This window comes from Odocoileus virginianus, chromosome 5 (genome assembly GCF_023699985.2).
Source record: "Odocoileus virginianus isolate 20LAN1187 ecotype Illinois chromosome 5, Ovbor_1.2, whole genome shotgun sequence".
In the NCBI taxonomy this organism is placed as follows: Eukaryota; Metazoa; Chordata; class Mammalia; order Artiodactyla; family Cervidae; genus Odocoileus; species Odocoileus virginianus.
The window spans coordinates 35,098,457-35,120,671 of NC_069678.1; the positions used below are offsets into that span (position 1 = coordinate 35,098,457).

At 34.2% G+C, this 22,215-nt stretch overlaps 1 protein-coding gene across 11 annotated transcripts in view; it reads right to left on the minus strand.

Moving 5' to 3' along the window:
• The window catches only part of BRDT (bromodomain testis associated), a 56,725-nt gene that overhangs the window by 24,815 nt on the left and 9,695 nt on the right, over positions 1-22,215 (minus strand). For 9 of the 11 annotated variants that reach the window (XM_070467765.1, XM_070467767.1, XM_070467766.1 and 6 more), the window contains 12 exons: positions 19,370-19,512; positions 18,935-19,174; positions 17,871-18,008; positions 16,354-16,468; positions 12,480-12,649; positions 11,291-11,644; positions 8,999-9,127; positions 7,981-8,169; positions 7,206-7,378; positions 6,840-7,129; positions 6,641-6,754; positions 6,064-6,207 (listed from right to left, as the gene is read on the minus strand). In XM_070467765.1, coding sequence (XP_070323866.1) covers positions 6,064-6,207; positions 6,641-6,754; positions 6,840-7,129; positions 7,206-7,378; positions 7,981-8,169; positions 8,999-9,127; positions 11,291-11,644; positions 12,480-12,649; positions 16,354-16,468; positions 17,871-18,008; positions 18,935-19,123 — 2,005 coding nt within the window. In that variant the 5' untranslated portion in view covers positions 19,124-19,174; positions 19,370-19,512. The remainder of the gene's footprint in view (positions 1-6,063; positions 6,208-6,640; positions 6,755-6,839; positions 7,130-7,205; positions 7,379-7,980; positions 8,170-8,998; positions 9,128-11,290; positions 11,645-12,479; positions 12,650-16,353; positions 16,469-17,870; positions 18,009-18,934; positions 19,175-19,369; positions 19,513-22,215) is intronic. The other 2 variants (XM_070467772.1, XM_070467771.1) reach the window with 1 other exon arrangement.

Here is a 22,215-nt window from a genome sequence, read left to right on the forward strand (position 1 = left end):
AAGGCAAGAAGACAGACTGCAAAGACTGAGGGTATAGATTCAGGTAGCTTTCACATTTAGGAGAAAAATTATGATTTCAGCTTTGAACAAAAAAACAAAAATGAAAAACAGACCTCATTAATATGATCATATACGTACATCCATATATCTATCTTAATTATCCAAATATGCACCTAAACATATTACTCAATGATATAAACTCTTAACTATAATAAAAATACAACATATCACATTAGTGTTGTGATGAAAAATTTAAGGGCATTATCTTAGTTTTCTGATACAAAACTAAAGCTCACAACTATTACAAAAACTATTCTCAAAATCTAAAAACATGAGCAAAAGGATCAAAGAATTTTAATTAAAAAAAAAAATACCAACACCAAGTATAGGATGCCTCAAACAAGTCTTACAGACTATAGATACATGAATAATGATAGCCTAAAACTCAGTATTTTGCTTCTCCTATTCTTACATAGTTGACGTTCCAGAAACAAAATAAAAGTGTATATTTCTGTTTGTTTGTAAGTTCCTGGCCTTTGGAATTAAAAGGCAAATATATATATTTTCACTATCAAGCTTAAGACCACATTTCAATAAATGAAGAAGCCCTGCCAGGTCTTAATAAAACTGAGCACTGACAACATATACGCTTATCAACTAACTTCTCCAGGGAACTGTGATAACATGTATACCTACCTTATGAGGATCCAATTGGATAAAATATGTTAACTACTGAACAAATGAATATTTTGCACAGTATATAATGTGTGCTATTTTCATATTTACCCCAAAACTTTAATATAAAATTCTGATTGAAAGTTTTTACTTCCAACCCAACAAATTTTAATCACAGAATCAAAAAAGAGAGATCTGGAGTTAACTATTTGATTGAAGGATTTGTTAATATTAAATACCCATCATCTATCAAAGCACTGAGATCAATGCTCCAGTGATACCAAATATTATCATCAAGCCAATACTGACTTAAAAACTTGATAAACTGAATATGAATGTAATACCATACATAATGTAAAACCAGAATGTAATGCCATTATAGCAGAAAAAAAATTACTGAAGATTTTTAAATTAGAAAAACAAATCACACTTCTGTTATAAAGGACTGGGTACAGTGATTGGAGTGATTGGAGGTCATTATTTTATTGGAAAGAAAGCATATCCAGAGATGTTAAAGGATCTGCCCAAGTTTATCATCTAGTTCTACGAATAAAAATCAACCACTTTGAACAGAAAAAAATTTGCCCCTTTTAAAGAATGTTTTGAGCATTTTCATCTAAGTGTGTGGTACTTATTTTAATATAGAACAAACTGATTATAAGCTGTCTCTTCCTTTTACCAAAGTCATTTTAACTAGAGTTAGAAAGTGGAAACAAACAAAAACATCTAGATTGATGGTTCTCAAACATGGCAGCACATTAGTCACATGGATACTTTGACACTATGTTTATCTGGTCCCACTCTCCAATGCTATCTGGACACTATTTTTAAAGTTTTACAGGGGATTTCTAATGTACTGCTGCCAAGGTTGAAAAGCATTATTCTAGACAGCCTGTTTATTCAGTAAGACACAGTTTTTAAAATGCACATGACACAATTTATCCTATTTCTAAGACTCGTGGCTCAAGTACAGACCTCAATATGTGCAAGTTTTTAAGCAAGCCTGGGTCCCTGAATTTATCCTTCTGGGGGTTTAAAAACACCTTAATTGATAAGAAACTAATGAAAGTTTAAAATACTTAAATGATGAATACTAATCATTTCCCTTAAACTTTCTAGCTTGAATGGTGAAAAATTACTCCAAACTCTTTTCATGGCTTCCCTGATAGCTCAGTTGGTAATTTGCCTGCAATGCAGGTGACCCTGGTACGATTCCTGGGTCAGGAAGATCCACTGGAGAAGGGATAGGCTACCCACTTCAGTATTCCCTTGTGGTTCAGCTGGTAAAGAATCCATCATTTCACACTTCTATATTTACTAAACCATCCTCCCCCTTAAAAGGTAAACTAAAATCTAAACTTTAACCAAGTTTTTCCTTTCTTCCTTGAATGAAAAACAAAAACAAAAACTGCATCATTGTCACTTCTACAGAAGACCTGGCTTATATAGCTAAAATGCGAAATGATTCTTTTATTTCTACTTTTAAGTCAATGTAACTAAGAAAGTTAAAAAAAAAAAAGGAACAATTGTTACTTAAGGAATTTCATAAATTTCACTTTCAGAACATTACACTGAAGCCAATAAAAGCAAAAAATCCAAAATATGAAGTGACAAATTCATTTTGTCTTAATCAGGTAAAGAACTGTTGCCATAACCATTCAATTTCTTTGTATATAACTGTTTTAAGAATTGAAATGATAATCATTCCTGAAAAATATTATATTCCACACTAGTCAGGTATTTGAGCTAACATCTGGATAGTTCCTGAAGCTATTTCCTACAAAGTTAGAATCAAAAAAGCAGTATTATCTATGAGCTGCTCCATTTGGTTTCTCAGTATTACTAAATCTGTTAATACTCCTCATTATATCACTCAAGATAGCCAATCTTTGTTGAATATTAAAAAAAACTCAATTGCTTGTGTGTACATTCTAGTACAGCCTAGTTAACATAGGATATATGCATCTGGAATTCATTTATATTGTCAAGCCTATTTATATCTTTTGATCTGGCATCTAATGATATTTGGGGTTATGAAAAATAGAAAGGTTTTATATTTATGCCAATGTTTAATCACTGGCATAAATATAAATAGGATAGGATTTTATTATTTTTTTTGGTCATGCCTCATGGCTTGTGGGATCTTGTTTCCTGATCAGGGATAGAACCCAGGCCCTTGGCAGTGAAAGTGCAGAGGCCTAACCACTGAACTGCCAGGGAATTCCCCATCATACTTCTTGACTTATCAGCACATGATAATTTGCATATGCCAATGTAACTCAAGAAGATACTTTAAATGACAATATCAAGTCACACTGAAATTTGCAATTAAGTACTGCTTCCAGCCAATAGATTTCTTGCTTGTATTTTTCAAAGATATGGAATTTCATGACAGCTCTATCTTGGAACTGATTTAATATCTTGTTTGAAATTATAATTAAAGAATTATTAAATCTTTCCTTGTAACTTACTCCTCTTCCATTTAATTAATCCAATTTAATTAGCCCAAGCAGAATTAGTCCATTTTTTCAAACATGCATAAGATTTAAGATTACATAGAACATAACAATTTAATGTGGAATAAACAGCTCTACCACTATCTATAACATATAAATGTTTTTCAGATGTCGCCCTTAAAATATTTTAATATACCTGGAACAGAATAATACTACAGTAAAGAAAGCAACTCATAATACAAGAAAGCTATAAGGAGAACTTTAAGTCAATACTGTTAAGCAATTTAGAAATTAGAGATCTAATTTAGAGATCTATTAATTTAGAAATGTGTCCTTGATAACAGAAATTAAAAAAGATTGTGACTTGGTTAAGAAAACTGCATATGGTCTCAAGTTGCTATAAAAATCCAGGAAGACAAGTATTAAAAGATAATATTAAGAAAAATTACTTGAGATCAATATTCTTCTATCAGAGAAGAATTTCTCCCATCCAAGTACTAACCAGGCCTGACCCTGGTTAGCTTCTGAGATCAGATGAGATCAGGCGCATTCAGGGTGGTATGACTGTAGACCAGAGAAGAATTTCTCACAGAAACTTTCAGAAAAGATGCCACTACTAAAATTTTGAAGAAATGAAATTATATGCATATGTCCTATTTTGAATAATCCAAACTCTTATTTAACCCGAGTTCTGATAATTGAGATATTCCTTGTTAAAGTCTCAGCTCTTGACAAATCATAATAAATTTTAGAGTTACAAAGTCTTACTTATAATATTTTCAGTTAACTTTTACTAATATACCTAATTTTTACAAATTATTATTTTCTCCAGATCTCCATTTCCCCTCACCCTGAAACTTAAGACTTGGAATTTGTCCATTTCTTGATAACATCATGTGCATAATTTAAGAATGATAGATGCTTTGCTTATTTTTACAATAGGTATAGCTAATGATAGTCTGAATTAATTATTTTTCACAATTTGCAGTCCTTTTACTTAGTTTTTGTTGTTCTCAGGAAAGTTAAAGAAAATGTTGTTAACTTATACACCAGAAATCAAGAGCATTACAGTATTTTAAAGGGTACAACTGAAGTTAACAGGAGAAAAGGTCCTATTGCTTCATTTACTATTTTATTAAGCAAAGTTAATTACTGCATTAAGTTAAGCATTGCATCTGCAACTTATATATATATATTCAGTGTTTTTTCAGTGAAGTACATTGTTGGTTTATAAAACAATGAAAATTGCAAACATAAACAAAAACTCTTATTATCCTATCATTTTAGAAGACAAACCGACCTTAGTGTCATAAATCTATCTATACACTCTCCATACAGTAGACTGAAATGTAAAAATTTGCTTCATTGATTTTAACAGGTGTTTTTAAAAACACTTCGTTATTTGAAAAAGATGACATCAAACAAGAATGTCAGTCATAAAATAAAAATTCAATAGTGCTTTAAAATTAGAGTTCTGAGGCTGAGTTATTCTGTTTGAAAGTTAGGAAAACACATACTACCACTATTTTAAGAACACAGTAAATGACATTCTTTCCCTCAAGCAACATATTGTAAGATTCTATTGGAAACTGATAATTCAAATTAAAGTACTTCACTGAAGCACTCTGAAGTATTTTTCTGCTAATACTCAAGGTCTTTTATTGATCAGTAGTCAATATAAAATTAGATAATTTAATAAGAGTTTTATCCTATAAATAAAAGACAAAGTGGTCTAACTTCTTAGGCAACAAATGCTTTATTAGATGAAATTACAAATGCTAGTCACAATTTAAAATACTAAATGCAACTTAAAGAGTTTTCCAGCATGTTTTGCTTAAAAGTCAACTACAAGGAAATAATGTATCCGGAGTCCTAAATTAATTAAAAAATTTTCTAGGACAACAAATTTCAATAAAAGTAAAAATTCTGTTTATTCTAACAAAAATGTTTACCACTATATACTTTATAAATCTAAAACAACATGAGGCCATCAGCACCACAAACTAAAAAGAACCAGAAGTGAAACAATATACTGCAAGGCAGCAGACTCTTAATACCAGACCGAAATAAGATGGATATTCTCACAAATGGTAAGAATTCCTGATGTGACAACATTTTGTGTGAGATGTTTTAAAAAGAATTGAATCTCATGACAAACATCTTATTTAAAATAAAGCAAAATTTGAGGCCTAAAAGTGCCCTATATTTGAATGTGCCTTTTGGTGAACAATGATGGAATGCCTCTAGCAAGACCATATCCTGAGGGCAGCCTTACCTGTCAACTATGTAAATGTCAATGAAAGAGTACAAACAAAACATGAATGAATGAGTTAAACTTGATATAGTTGATGATAAACTCTATGAGGTAATATCATACTTTAGCATAACTAAGACTCTGAATTTAAAGTATATTTTTCTACAAATGGAAGATAACCTACAGTGAAAAAACACTGAAGTGAAAAAAAATCTGCTTTACACCATTTCTAGGATGACTGGTTTCTTAATTCAAAATGATTATCCAATTCAGAATATATTGTCACAACACTGCACACTTTGCAACATTAGAGTGATTTGATATATCAAAGTAAAAGATGTCCTCAAATAATATTTTATTAAAAGAAGATCAGCATTTTATTCTTTGATATTTTTGGTATTAAGATCTGAATTACATATTGATATTATCCCACTGTTAGTAAATTATTTTCAACAGTACAAGCCTATTTGCAATATTACAAGCCTGTAAGTCACATATGTATAATAAGTTTCACTTTACACAGTATCTCTTTTAAGAAAAAGATATAAGACTGTCAACATGCAATTAAATAAGTGTGGCATCCCACCGTAGATTCTGGGTAAGTAACAAACATTTTATCACACTGTAAGTCTCAGTATTGCAAGAGAAATATTTTCCCACAAGCAGAAGTAAGCTAACCTGATTCGGAATCACTGCTGTCGGAAGAGCTGGAATCACTGCTGCTGCTTTCAGACTCTGATGAACTGCTGCTGCTGCTACTGCTGCTGCTTTCACTCAGTCGGGAACCACTTCCAATGGCCTTGGATGGTTGAGTTTTCTCAGCTACAAAATAAGAAAAAACATTAAAAATGGCAGATATTAAATTGTCACAGGAACATTTTAAAAACTGCTATTGGGACTTTCCTGGTGGTCCAAAGGTTAAGAATTCACCTGCCAATGCAGGAGACACAGGTTTGATCCCTGGTTCCAGAAAATTCCACACGCTGCGGGGCGACTAAGTCTGTGTACCACAACTGTGTACTGAGCCTCAGCTCTAGAGCCAATGAGCTGCAACTACTGAAACCTGTGTGCCTAGAGCCTGTGCTCCACAACAGTAGAAGCCACCGCAATGAGAACCCCATGCACCGCAACTAGAAGAGTAGCTCCAGCTTGCTGCAACTAGAGAAAGCCCATGCACAGCAACTTAGAACCAGCACAGCCAAAAATAAATAAGTAAATAAATTAAAAAAAAAAAACAAAAAAACAAGATACCTACGTTTTGTTTGACGTTTTCTAGAATTTAACTGATTATTGACATCCAGTAACCGTATTTCCAACTCTAGTTTTTTCTCTGAATTAAGCTCTTCTCTTGATGTCATTATTCTCTTACCTATGTGATTTAGAAGGAAAAAAAAAGTGAGTACAACCAAGAGAGTGAGTACAACACAAACACTAGACTGCCTTCTAATACACACCATGAGGTTTCAGTGGTCTTTTTCTTAGACATCCAGCAACATATTTTTCCAGTTCTCTCAGTGTTGAAGATTTCAGTGTTTCAAAGTCTATCTCTATCTCATCAGGGTTGGAATTTCTCAATGAAGGCTCTCTGGATTGTATTATATGAACGACTCGCCCAAGTTTATCTCCAGGGAGTTTGTTTATATCCAAACTCAACTGTCTTTTCTCATCGTAGTTCATAGATTTTGCATTATCTTCATCTTCAGATTTCATAGTGAAGACCTGTTGTTTCCTCTTCTTTGGCAGACTGTAACAAAAGCTAAATTTAATCAAATGTATTTCAGATAATATTATCTTAATAAGGTATCATTAAAGATACTTACTTGCGTTTGGATTTTTCCTTTAGTTTCATTTGCTTAGACTTTTTCCTTGGATTTTCCTCTCTATTATCAATCTTTTCTTTTTTCTTTTCCCTTTTAGACTTCTCATTCTTTCTCTTTAGCTTACGAAAAGGTACTTGGGACAGAACCTGTAGCTGTTGATGAACAGCTTTAAGCTGATAAAGGAAAAATGCTTTAAACATTAATGACTCTAAATAGAGTAGAAAAAAATGAAGGCACTCAAAAGTCAATAGTATCCTTTCTGAAATTCATTTACTTCAGACTGATATTTCATTTCATAAATTCATCATTTTGAAAGGTGTGTTTCAAAGAATATTATATATTTAACCCATAAACTTAAATATTCATCTAAAAACAGACCAAGAATCATTATTTTTCCAGGTAGTCTTAAGTCTTAAATCATTGATTTTTCAAGATTGAACTCATAGCAGGTTAACATTTTATCATAAAAGGTAACAAATGTTAAATAAAGATCCTACCCATAAACTATCCAGGTTATGTTATATAAATTTTTCAGTAAGAATCAACTCATTGTAGTTATAAATAACAGAATTTTAAGATGTATAGATTTTTGAGTAGAAAAAACTATTAAACATTAAATATGTGCCAATAAATAAAGTCACAGTTGCTAAGTGATCTAGATATAACAGCATTTAATCTACTTTTAATCTGCAAATAGGATTTTATAATAGATCATCAGCAAGCAGCAGCAGCTCATAGAAAGAATATAAAAACTTCTATCAGTAAAATGAACTACCTGCTCCTGAAGCTTTGCAAGACGCTGAACTTGTTCATCTTCAGAATCACCAGAAGAGTTATCTTCAGAAGAAGCTTCACTACTGCTTTTTCTACCAAAGGTTTTTGTGGTATCTGTTTTGATGTAACATACAGGCGTACTCTCAACAGGTTCACCTGGGATCTTTGCAAAATGCATTTCGAAAACATCCTATAATGGAAAATCACACTGTTAAGGGCCTCTGCATTTCTGATTTAATGCAGCAGTAACATCTTTTAAGAAAATGCACATTTCAGTGTCACTTTTTTTGGCTGCACCGTGCAACTTGCTGTATCCCAGTTCCCCAATCAGGACTGAACTCTAGCCCCTGGCAGTGAAAGCGTGGCGGAGACCTAGGCGCTGAACTGCCAGGGAATTCCCTCAGTGTCATATGTTGATGAGAACTCTCTTGTGGTAATCATTTCACAGTATATGCATATATTGAATCATAATCTTATATACCTTAAACTAATGCAATGTCAATTACATCCCTATAAAACTGGAGGAAAAAAAAGATTTACCAGAAATATAGTTAAGACCTCATGCTTCCCTGACTACCAACCTTAGCAACTTTTGTGTTTTTCCAGGTAAGATAGATCTTTCAGATTAATTGGGGGACTTCTTTTCAGATCTTCTGCCCTGTGACTGCATCATTCTACTAATTCCCAATGACTCAGCCTCAAAAGTCCTTGAGCCTTCCGTTCAGGCTCATTGAATGGGACATTGACTCCAGTCAACTCTGTCTCAGGTATCTACTGTCCTTTCTTCACTAATATTTCCCCAATGTCTTCTATATGTAGGGCAGCTTCATTAAAACATTTACTACTAATGTATAGTATACCTCATAAAGCAAACAACCCACCACCACAATTTTAAAAGTACAAATTATGCTTTACTACTTAGTGGGGGTAGGGGGTGTTATTTTTTATCTCTTGAGTTATGAAACTTTTTAAGCTATGTTCAGAGGAAACTTACTTCCACAGCACAAGTAAAAACTTACCTGAAGCATTCTTGCCATTGTAACCACTTCATGGTCTGGAGGGTTGTACTTATAGCAATTCATGAACATTAATCTAACATCTGCAGCAAATTCATATGCATCTTTATATTCCTGGTTATCCATTTTTGCCTAAATTTAAAAATTACAGAATTTTGAGCACCTATATTGTGTTTAAATTATAAAATAATTCCAACACACAATAGAATAATAGGTAATACCAAAACCAGATATCCACCATCCAGATTTGACAAAATTAAAACTCTGCTACATTTGCTTTGTATTTTTAGACTTTGAAAAAGACCCAATGAATTTTGACAAGTAGAGATGAAGGAGGACATTCCAAGTAAAGAACAGAACAGAAACAAAAATCACAAAAGCAAGGGAAAAAGGGAGTGTTTCCAGATAACCTAGGATAGACTAGTTTGATTGTAGCAAAACAATGAGTAAATAAACTCCTTAAATCAGCCTTGAACATCTAAATGAAGGGTTTATAATATTAAAATTCTCCTGGGAATGGAAAGACATTAAAAACTGAACAGAAGAGAGATATCAGGATGGGTTACATTTTCAGGTAGCTGCATATAAAGTGGATAGAAGAGTGAGGATGTAGAGTAGCCAGTTCAATGAAAAATGATCAGACAAAAAATTCCTATAAACTGCTGGGCAAAACAAGTGTATATTAACATAAAATCTATGAACAAATACAAAAAGCCAATAAACAAATATAGCATGCCAGACTTTATTTGTAATTAAAGAAACAAAACTAAAACAAGAAGCATAATTTTCTACCACTCAGATCACTGGCAATTTGGAATGATTTCAAAGAACTAAATTAAATAAAGTCACTATCTTCTTATCCCTGGAATTCATTAATAGCCTCATTGCCCAGTCTTCACATTGCTACTAGAGAAGTCATTATAGGAAACAAATATAACGACATAATCCTCATGTTTAATGCTAGCTCTAGGCCTCTACGATGAGGCCTTTTCATGTTCAAGTCCCAGTTTCCTTCCAGTCTCATTTTCTCCTAATCACTGCTTCATATTACATTTCATGTTGGCTTAAATATTGTATTCTGGATTTTTTTTTAATCATCTCAGGGTGTTCCAAGTTGCTTCCCCTGCCTGAAATGTCCTATAACTTATTAAGTCCTATTTACCCTTTAAGACTCAGCTCAGGTTTACCTATTTCAGGTACTGTTTCCTGACCTTTCAGTCTGTATTAATATAAGTATTAGGGGAAAGTAGAAAAGCATATTTTGAACTCATAATGGTTAGATGTTTTTTCAGAACTTAAAACATGAGCCTCATCTTGAAAGTGCTAATTTTCAATCAAGAAGAATAAAATAAAACACACAGTTGGAGAGAGGAAAGAGATTATCTACAAAGGGATGACAAGTAGACTGACAGCAGACTTCCTAGCAGCAACAATAGGTGCCAAGAGATACTGTCCTAGTGCTGAGGGAAAACAACAAGTTCTACAATGCCACAGTTAGTTAAGGAACCATTCAAGAATAGACAAAGCACAGATACTTTCAGAGATAAAACTATTAAGAGTTTACTACCTATAAATGCTCATGGATGAACCACTAGAGCTTGCACTTTGGCAAAAAGAAAAACCAAGATAGGAAAGAGTAAGAAGCAAGAAATAAGAAATAAAGGTGAGCACAAAAATTAGTAACATGTTCACAAAAAATGTTGATGAAATAAAACAAAACTGTGTTTATTTAATAAAAGAAGAACCCAACTTCTAGATAATAAAGAACAGGGAGTACAATGAGTAGTTATTTAGGAAGAACACTGAGATAATGCATCATTTTGAAAATGGTATAGTTCTATTCTTTTAGTAGTTTCCCTAAAATAAATATACATAACGAAAATTTTCCAGTAATTTAAAGTTTCCAAATCAGCAATAAAGAAAACTTATCAATCTGGCAGAGGATTGGAAATCACATAAGTGCCTTGCCAAAAAAATTTTTGGATTATAATTATGCAAATTAAAAAGATTTTAAATATATAACAATATCTACAATATTAAAGTTTAGGGTACAGAGTTATATTATATTCTATAACTCAAACACTGTGGTAAAATAACCAAGAATGTGCTCGAACTGAAGAAAATAAGAAGATACACTTTAAAATATTCCCATTATTTAAAAATGTTCCCATCATTTACTTCAGGTGGTATGACTGGCCCTTTTTTCATCTTTTTTTGAATTTTAAATTTCTTTATGATGACAAGATTACTTTTATAGTCAAGAAAAGAAGTTCCTCTTATTAAGACAACATTTACCTTGATGGTTCCAAGATCCATTGGGGTTTTCACGATATCATAGTAGTTATGGAGTCCCAAAGCATTAACATCAACAGGATTATAAAAGGGCCATGCATATGACAAATGTTTCTTTCCAAGCATTTCTTTAAGAATCTCACTACAGTGCCTTAATTGTTCGGTTACTTTAGCATTCTTTACAACTTTATATTGTTGCTGAGAAACCAGCAAAACATTCTTTAGCATATTTTCTTTTATAGGTGGCATTTTCCCTGATTTTTTTTCTGTAAGTGTTGGGGAAGATTCACCACTTGCTTTAACTACTGAAGTTGTAGGAGTTGTTGTATCTGCTTTCCTCTTCACACCCTTTGTTACCTAAAGTGAAACAATTTGAAAACAAGATTATATTTAAGGTGACATCCAGAGCAACAGTTTTCAAACTTTGATCATTACCCTGATCAGTTAAAAAAAGGAAATGATATTTAGCACCAGATCATCCACGTTTTTAGGAAAAGTTAATTTTTCTTTCATAGGTAAAATAAATAGTTCAAATATTTCCTTCCCGCACCCCAAAGAATTGTCTGGTTAACTTTGAGACCAACCAAAGGTGGGGAAAAGTCATGGTTATATTAAAAAAAGAAAAAAAAGTTTCTGAATACCTGAAATCAGTACACAATTTTAAAACGAAAATTGTTAACCCACCAAGTTGTGAACCAATAAAAGTTATATCACCCACCCACACACAAAAAAGTAGCTAGACAACTGATACTAATACTACAGAGATAATAAATCAGTTCAGATTCTACCTAAGAAATTTCTAAAATTTGTTTTGCACCCCAGGTCTCTGTTCACAAAATATGTACAGACAAAAAGACTTTGACGGCTGTATCTCTCTCTGTCTTTAGTCTCTAGGTCATGTCTGACTCTTTCGACCCCATGGATTATAGCCTGCCAAGCTCCTCTGTCCGTGGGATTCTCCAGGCAAGAATACTAGAGTGGGTTGCCATTTCCTCCTCCAGGGGATCTTCCCAACCTAGGGATTGAACACAGGTCTCCCTGCACTGCAGGCAGATTCTTTACCAAATGAGCTATGAGGGAAGTCTGACTGTTGTATGCTTAAGACCAATTTTTCTATAAACTTCAAGAAAAGGTATAGATATCACAAAAAAAAAACTTACACTGAAACATTTTAAAGTGAAAATAAACTTACCTGGGTGACTGTTTGTGAGACAGTGTTGAGTGGAGCACCTTGTGCCAGGTTTGAAGGGAAAACAGATGTTTCAGGAAATACAGAAGGAATTACTTGCTGTGTAAGCAGTTTTCCCAGTGCTTTGGGGGACTGTTTTCCTTTAACAGAAACTGTCATATTCTGTTGAGTACCTAGTAAAATGTGAACAAGAGCCAGTATCTGAGTAAGACATAAAGCAATTTTTCTCTTAGCATCCTACTTTAATACATTTACTTCAACTTTTGTGATTTTCAGCTTCACATAGCTGTAAACCTCAGCAAAAATTTCAGACACATTGGAGACAACTATATGGTACTGTGTGAGGTCTTCAGAATGCTCTGCATATTAGTCCATCACTGGCTGACACAGAACAGATGTGAACACGATTCTCTCATCAAAGGAATATCTGTACATGTTTTTTTGTCTTGTATGTTCCCAGAGTGCTAAGACTGGAGACATTTGGATCACACCACCCTGAAATCTATTACAATCAGCACCCAGGATCCATAGGTTGGGCACATGCAGATTCAACCCTCCTTAAATACAATGCTCAGATGCAACCCATGGATATGAAGGACCACTATACTACGCCATTTTATATAAAGAACTCAAGTATCCAAAGATTGTGGTATCTATGGAGGGGTCCTGGAACCTGTCCCTCATGATTTCGAGGCATGATTATATTTCAAATGCCCATCCTTCCATCAGGGTAATTCTATTCTTCTAATTGCTCAGGTCAGAAACGTTGGAGTCATCTGTGACTCCATTCTCTCTCTCTCAAACCCCATTTCCAATCCAGCAGCAAACTATTTTGCTCTATCTTCTTATCCAGAATTCAACTATTACAGGTGGTAATAACCCTGCATTACTGCACTAGCATCCTAAGAGGCCTTCTTCCCTTCTGCTTTTTACATCCTGTATCCTATTCTCAAAAATAACAATCAAATTCAAATAAGATTGAGACACCTCTGCTCAGCGCCCAGTGGTTTCTAACTTTTCCTCCAAGTAAAAGCTACAGTCCTCACAGTGGCTGCTCGGGGCCCCATGAGACCTCTCTACCCTTCCCCCCCACATCTGCTCTCCTTCCAACCTCTTTTTCCTATCATCCTACCCCGTTCACTTATTTCACTTCAGACTACTGGCCTGCTGTCCTCAAATCTGATAAGCATAAGCAGACTATTTGTTCCACCTGTCAGGAGATAGCCTTATGGTTCACTTCAACATTCCCTTCAGGCTTTACTCAAATTCTCAAATATCACCTTCCCTTCTTCAGACATCCTATATAGAACAACCCCCTTTCTCTATTCCACCAGTCGCTAGTTCACTTTTTTCTATGCTGTTATCATATTTGACATACAACACATAAGAATCCCTAACTCCCCAAGTCCTATAAATCTAGGAGTTAATAGAACACAGATGGAATTTAGGAAAAGTATACCTAATACCAAGCCCTGAAAAATACCTCAATATTTAGAGATTGATAAGGCCAAGAGGACTACAGAATACAAAGTAAGCCCACAGAACTAATGTGTACCAAGAAACAAAGGCATTTCAAGAGACAGTAGCCTTCTAAAGCAAATACTGACAAACGAGAATAGAAAAATATTACTTAAATTTAGCAATATAAAGAATTGCTAAGAATTGAAATGATAAGAACCTTTTTAGTGATGTAGTATGGCTAGAGCCTATACTGAAGGGAGTTCATGAGTATGCAAGAAGCAAGCAAAAAAACAGGAAGGATATAGGGAAAAGGTGAGTTTTAAAGATGAAATACTAGAGCATATTTATAGCATAATAAAACTAACCTGATAGAGAATGAAAGATTAATGATACATGAAACGGGATAACCAAAGCAATAAAATCCTTAAGAAGGTAAGGAGGGAAGCAAGATTCAGATCATAAATGAAGGCAATGGCCCAAAGTAACAAAAGAGAAAAGGATCCTGTTACAGGTGTTTGCCCACCCCTCTGTCTGGAATGTTCTTTGAACCTATCATGTATGTATCTCTTTCACTACTAAAATGTAAACTCTAATACAGAATAGTGTTTTGGTACATAAGAAGTACCTAAATATCTGTTCAATCAATAAATCAACACCAATTCAATTATGGCAAAGTTTTTTCTTTGCCATAAAGTATCAACATGTAATCACATTATTTAGACTAGCTGCCATCATATGGCAGTTTACCTACCAACGTGCATAAAAATAACATGACTTAAGCAATAGAAAGCTTCTACTAAAAGTCATTTGGAAATCTATACCTTCCCAAACTTGAGTTCTATCACTTCTAAAGCCTTCTTCAGCTTTTCCAGTGCAAGTCACTTTCTCACTCGAACCACAGCACACGCTATGTGTAATTTCACCTGACAGTTACTCTAATGCACTGCCTTATTATTTTAAGAAGTTTTATAATGCTTAGGCTTATTCTGTAAGACTTAAGATCAGTCTTTTTCAAAAATAAGAATAAAATAAAAAGTTATTAATCAGTAAGTATCTATCTCACAGGATGGATGAAAGTAAGCTATAAGTCATGATCCACCCTAAAGATCTATTAACAACTAGGAAAAAAGTATATCATACTATCAATCAAACAACCTCAACCATCCCCTGAAGTGGAACAAGTTTCCTATGTCCCAGGCACTTAACATATACCTTACAAATATTTATAAAAATGAAAGCTAAATAATTTCCAGATATCATAGATGAAGAAACATGGAATGATTACAGAACTTAACCAAGGTTTATAGCTTCAGTGACCCAAAGATAAACCAACATTTGAACTGTGACAGTCTTGGTTTACCTCTTCAATAACCCTTCTGAACACCTAAGATTAATTTTATAATTTCTTATTTAAATATTATGATATTAGCTGTAAAACATTTCCCATTAAAGTTAAAAAAACTTTTTTATGTGAACCACTTTTAAATCTTTACTGAATTTGTTACAATATTGCTTCTGTTTTATGTTATTTTGGCCACAAGACATGTGGGATCCTAGCTCCCCAATTAGGGATCAGACCTGCACCTGCTTCACTGGAAAGCAAAGTCTTAACCACTGAACCACCAGGGAAATTCCCCTCCCTCCTAGAGTTTTGAGCTAAGAATTAGAAAAAGAGAATCTTCAACCCCAACAGCAACTTTTCATTCTTAGCTAGGGGATCTTTTGGTACAGTAATTATTGGCAATTTTGGCCCTCTTAATACAATACAGATACATGATCCACTAAAACAGCAATTGCAACTATGATTTATTTGGTGCCCACTATGATGGGAATGGCATAGGGCTTCTTAGGTGGCTCAGCAGTAAAGACTCCACCTGCCAATGCAGCAGATGTGGGTTCAATCTTTGGGTCAGGAAGATTCCCTGGAGAAGGAAAAGGCAACCCACTCTACTATTCTTGCCTGGGAAATCCCATGGACAAAGAAGCCTAGCAACTAGACAACAATAACAATGTGAATGGCACTATTCTATAGGAAACCTGGCTGCAAGGCCATAATCTCTGTAATCCTAATCTCATATGACAGTCATTATGACAGCCATCTTTGTGCTCAAGGTTCAGATTGTTTAAAGGGACATTTTATACCAATATAATAGGATGCAGAAGGACCTCTAGATATTTGTCTCCTTTCAGGATTTATCTACTTTTGGCAGCACTGCATGGCTTGCAAGATCTTAGTTCCCCGACCAGGGATCAAACTCATTCCTCTGGCAGTGAGAGCACCAAATCCTAACCACTGGACCACCAGGGAATTCCCAGGGATTTATTATTTAGTTCCAGTCATCATATTTATACACACATACACAAGCATTCAAATAGAAATGACAAAGAAAGAGAACATAAACTTTTTCTCGCTTACCTTTCTTTATTCTTTCCTTACCACCCACAACTTGTTCTTCTTGTGGCATCTGAGATAACTTCTGCCTGAACAGCTTTTCTAGAGCTTGAGCCATAAGAACAATGTCATCTCCAGGCTAGAAAATACACAAAATGCAATGTAAGTTTACACGGTATGGCCACTGTATCAAATTTCTATAATTCAGGCTACCTTAGTGAAGGCAGTGCCATAGTACTCTTAGACAGTATTTACTGCTTCTAAATTAAGTTTAGAAAACAGTATAGCAGCTCACACTTAAAATTCTAACATCCTACCCCTTTAACTTCTAAAAAGGACTGGGGATGCCTTTCTGAGCACTAGACGGTTATAATCCAACTAATCTACTTATACACAAAAGTATTAGAAATCAGAATTTCCACCTTACAAACAGGCTACAAACAAAACATATTCATGGCTGTGGAAAGTACCTCATGGTTTGACTTGATGTGATTCAATTTTCAATTAACTAAGCAATAAAGTGACACTGTAGAGCTAAGTTTTTAAATCTTAACTATCTGCTTAGAAGTCTTCAACTTGCTTTACTTGACTACTGAGAAAAAAGTAAACTACAAAGAAAAAGCCTAAAGTGGAGACACAGTTCTAAGTTAGCTATTAATAGTTCAGGAAAATTACTGAACTTTTAAAAAATTAAATGTAAGTGGACTCTTTAGAATTGTTAAATTAAAATGAATTTACCAATGGTATTGTCAGAACACCATTAGTTATTATTTTTTAAAAAATTCATATTGACTATAGTCTTAAATCTATTACACATAAGGTGGCACTGATGATTACCTTGGAAGTCAAACCAACATTTTTATTACATTTCAATATCTGAATAAATGAGATATAACTTAAAAAAATTTCTAGATATGATAGGACCACTTGAAAAAGATGCTGTACTTAGGGAAACGGGAATCCCATATGGAGGAAGACTGAATACACAAATCCAATTTTATGGATGAAAATAAAAGTGAAGATTAAGCTCACAATGTACACATATATTATCATACAGGCTAACACATTAACATAAATGCAAATACTACTACTGGGATAAAACAGAACATGTCTGAAGTTTAAGTTAATTTGTATGAATTTTAGAAGTATATTATTCATTTGGCTTCTTAGGTTATAGCTAGCAATCCATCCCATAAAAATTTAACTAAGTTTAGTGTATAATAAGATTCATCATTCATCTTATAACTAAAGTGGCAGAAGTGTAGATGAGAACATTTTGAAATAACACTTTACTCACAGAAACCAGGATCACTGGTATTTTATTTTTTAAAAATGTAATAAGCCATTATAGCTATTCAGACAAAATGAACAAATACTGCTATGTGAAAATTAGGAAATCAAGTAAAAAACAGTATTTTTACAAATATGTAATGTACCCCAAATCAAAACTTGAAATTTGAAATCCACACGCTTGTTTATTTATATACATCTCCTCTATGTAAGAGCAAAGAATTAGCATGTATGGCATAAGGCTTACAGACCTTGTTGTATAAATAACAATTTGAGAACATTGTATTGAAATCTTCTATACATTCTGAAGCTTTCACATAATATTTATGTTCCAAGCGCTTCTTGATTGTATTTAAATCCATTGGGTTTTTTATAATGGTATAATAATCCTGTAGTATAAGAAGAAATTTAAAACGTTAGTTGTAAGAATGAATTCACAACAATTGGTACATAAAGAATTTTAAGAAACTAAACACCTGTAACTAGAGACAGAAATTGATTACCTTTAAAAGCCATAATATGGAAATAAAACCTTTTGTGATAAGAAACAAAGTTGATTACCATGACATTTTTCTTCAGAGAGAAGAAAAACAAAAGCTAATAACAAAATAGAAAGCATAACAAAACAATAAAAGAGTAGAACCATCCTGGAAAATAACAAGTAAAGGGCATGAAGAAAAAGAAACTAGGATTTATGAGTACAATCTCAGCTCCACAGTTTACTAGTTATATTACAAATTCTTAAGCATTCTACTATCAGATGGCTAAACGGTGGTGCGAGTGGTAAAGAATCTGCCTGCCAATGCAGGAGAGGTGGGTTTGAATCCTGGAATGGAAAGATCCCCTGGAGGAGGGCATGGTAACTCACTCCAGTATTCTTGCTTGGAAAATCCCATAGACAGAGGAACCTGGCAGGCTACGGTCCATCGGGTCCCAAAGAGTTGTACACAACTAAAGCGACTTAGTATGCACAAAAATTTCTAACATAAGACCTAAAGTTGAATTCTGTGCGTGAAGCACCTGAGTTTGCCAGGAATTGTCGAGAGTGACTTCTTGGAGAAGGGGACATTTAAGACAACGTTACATCAAAAATCAAGAACATATGCTATAAACAAGAAAGCATATACTTATAATTTACCAGAAATTGCTAAAATGAGAATTTCAATCCTCAGAAAAATGAGTTTTTTGGCCAAGGAAAAAATATTCATTGGGATATTCTTTAGTGGTGCTGAATAATTTATTAAATATATTTCATAATATTATTCTGTCAGGGCTTTATTTGTTTTAAACAAACATAATTATAAGACATACTCACAGGCAACTTTAGTTTGACAGCATCCACAGGCTGCTGAAAAGGCCAGGAGAAACTATGCTTCCACAAAGCCTTCAGGACAACTTTCTGTAGATACTGCAGCTGATTTGTCCATCGCCCATTTTTCTTAGTATTTATGTACTCTGGTGGTGCAGGGTTAACAAGAGCTGCTTGTCGACTTGGCAGAGACATTCTCAACTGCTTCAAATCCTTATATTCTAGTGTTGTCTACAGGTACCTATCCTATAAAAAAAAAAGAAAAGAAACCAAAACAACAACAAAAAAAATGGGAGTTATTTTCAAAGCACCTTTAAAATGGTTTCTATAGGAACAGAAAAGTTTCCTTCAAAAGTAGATTTCGTATTTTAAAGCATATCATGATTAGGGAAGAAAAAAAAAAAAAAAACAAATTAGTCAATTTGAAAAACAAACACGAACCTTTTTCTATGTAAGTACTAAAAGTTGTTTCATTATGTATGCCTTTGTTTTGGGTGATTTAAGTTACTCCAATGTTTACAGTAATTTCTTTCTGCCTTTCTTAAACACAAATTGAAGTCTTAGCAGGAAAAGTCTATAAATTCCTGGTTAAAAAAAAAGAAGTAATAGGGAATATTAAAGGTAATGTGAGTATACAGTTTATTCTACAACTATTAATTAGCAAAGGGAGAAAGGCAAAGGAATTTTTCTGGCTAATTTAAATAAAGTGATTTATTTTAAAAGTGAATTATTAGGAAGAAAAATGACAAATGTTAAAATGCTACTGTTCAGCGTGTATTACTACAACTAACATAGAATAATTTAGAGCTTCATGAATATTTCAGAGAGATGGTATCTAACATCCCTAGACAATATTATTACTTTAAGGATAAAAGAGCAAAGGTACTACCAAGTGTATCAGCAAAATGAAAAGTATGATTATTAAATAAATTGTCCATTTTTAGAGATCAGTGTTAACATTTAGCCAGTACATGCACACACACACACACATATTGCATTAAAGCAGTGTAAGTTTTCAACTCTTGCTGTAGAATTGTGGCAAAATACATACAGCATAAAATTTACTATCTTAACTCTTTTTAAGCATACTGTTCAAAAGCATTTTCATATTTTTGAGCAACTAATCTCCAGAACTTATTCATCTCACAAAACTGAAACTCTATACTATACTCACTAAACAATTCCTAAATCTCCCCTCTATCCAGCCCCTGGCAACCACTGTTTAATTTTCTGTTTCTATGAATGTGACTACTCCAGTAATCTACATAAGTACAATCACACAGTATTTGTCTTTTTGTGACTTGCTTATGGTGGCTCAGCTGGTAAAGAATCCAGCTGCAATGCGGGAGACCTGGGTTCGATCCCTGGATTGGGAAGATCCCCTGGTGAAGGGAAAGGCTACCCACTCCAGCATTCTGGCTGGAACAATTTCATGTACTGTAGAGCCCATGGGGTTGCAAAAAGTTGGACATATGTGAGTGACTTTCACTTCACTATCTATTGTAGCATAAGGTCTGAGGTTCATCCATGTTGTAGCCTGTGTAAGAATTTCCTTCATCTTAATAATAATATTCCATTGTATGTATACACATTTTGTTTCTCCATTCATTCACTGACAGACACTTGAGTAGTTTCCACCTATTGGCTATTGTGAATAGTGCTGCTATAAAAAAAAAAATATGGGTTTCCCAGGTGGCTCACTGGTAAAGAATTCACCTGCCAATGCAGGAGATGCATGTTCAATCCTTAGGTCAGGAAGATCTCCTGGAGAAGGAAATGGCAGCCCACTCCAGTATTCTTGCCTGGGAAATCCCATGGACAGAGAAGCCCAGTGAGCTACAGTCCATGGGGTCGCAAAAAGAGTCAGACATGACTTAGTGACTAAACAACAAATAAATACCTCTTCAAGACCTTGCTTTCAATTTGTAGGGATATATCCCTACAAGTGCAGATGTGGAAATCTAGATCTAGATTGCTAGATCATATGGAAATTTTTAATTTTTTGAGGAATCCCATACTGTTTTCTATAGCAGCAACATTGTTTTACATTCCTACCATCTAAGGGTTCCAATTTCTCCACATCTTCACATGTGCTCTTTTCTGTTCTTTTGATTAATAGTAGCCATTGTAATGGGTGTGAAGCACTGTGGATCATTTAAAAAAATACCAGTGCCCTTCTGAGATGGCCCACCCACTGTCTGTGGAGTGTGTTTCTCCCAAGGTTGTCTTGCCTTTTCAGAGAACCACTGTCTACAGAATGTGTATATAAATAAATCCACTTCTAGGTCCTAAGCTCTGGAGATATGGCTTGAGAATCCACTTTACTTCTTTTTAAGTTCCCTGGACATTCTGATGTATAGTTAAGATTAAGAACCACTACTGGGGCTTCCCTGGTAAAAGAATCCATCTACAATGCAGGAGACCCCAGTTCGATTCCTGAGTTAGGAAGATCCCCTGCAGAAAGGATAGGCTACTCCAGTATTCCTGTGGTTCCCTAGTAGCTCAGACCATAAAGAATCCGCCTGCAATGAGGGAGCCCTGGGTTTGATCCCTGGGATGGGAAGTTTCCCTGGAGGAGGGCACGGCAACCTACTTCAGTACTCTTGCCTGGAGAATCCCCATGGACAGAAGAGCATGGCAGGCTATAGTCCACGGGGTCACAAAGAGTCGGACATGACTGAGCCACTAAGCAAAAGAACCACTACATCAAAATGAATTAACTTGGAGATGATTATCAGTCTTACAATTTTATCTCATCATTTCACTTTTCTCATCTTATATGCACTAGAACTCAATAAAAAGTCATTGAGAAGAAAGAAGGTGCTATTTCAGTGTTGCAACTGAAACTGGCTCTTATCCTAGCTTTGTAATTATTTAAAGGTAGCCTACCTTTTGAATATCCAAATCACTATATCCTCCCTTCTCCACAGATAACCACTAGGATGACTTCTATCCCCATACATTAAATTGTGACTGTTTTTGAATTTTACATAAATATAGTATTGTTTACTATGTGTTACATTGTATCTGGCTTTTTTAACCAATATTGTTTTGAGATTTATCTGTGTTTTTGCCTGTTGTATTCTATTGTAAAATTGTATCAAAATCTATCCATTCCTATTGGGACTTTTAGGTTTTCCAATATTTAACTATGACAAATAATGCCATGAAATGCTTTAGTGTATATGTACATGCCTTATGTTGGGTATAAACCCAGAAGTAAAACTACTGGGACAAAGGTTATGTATATGTTCAACCTTAGTAGATACCACCAGTTTTCCAAAATG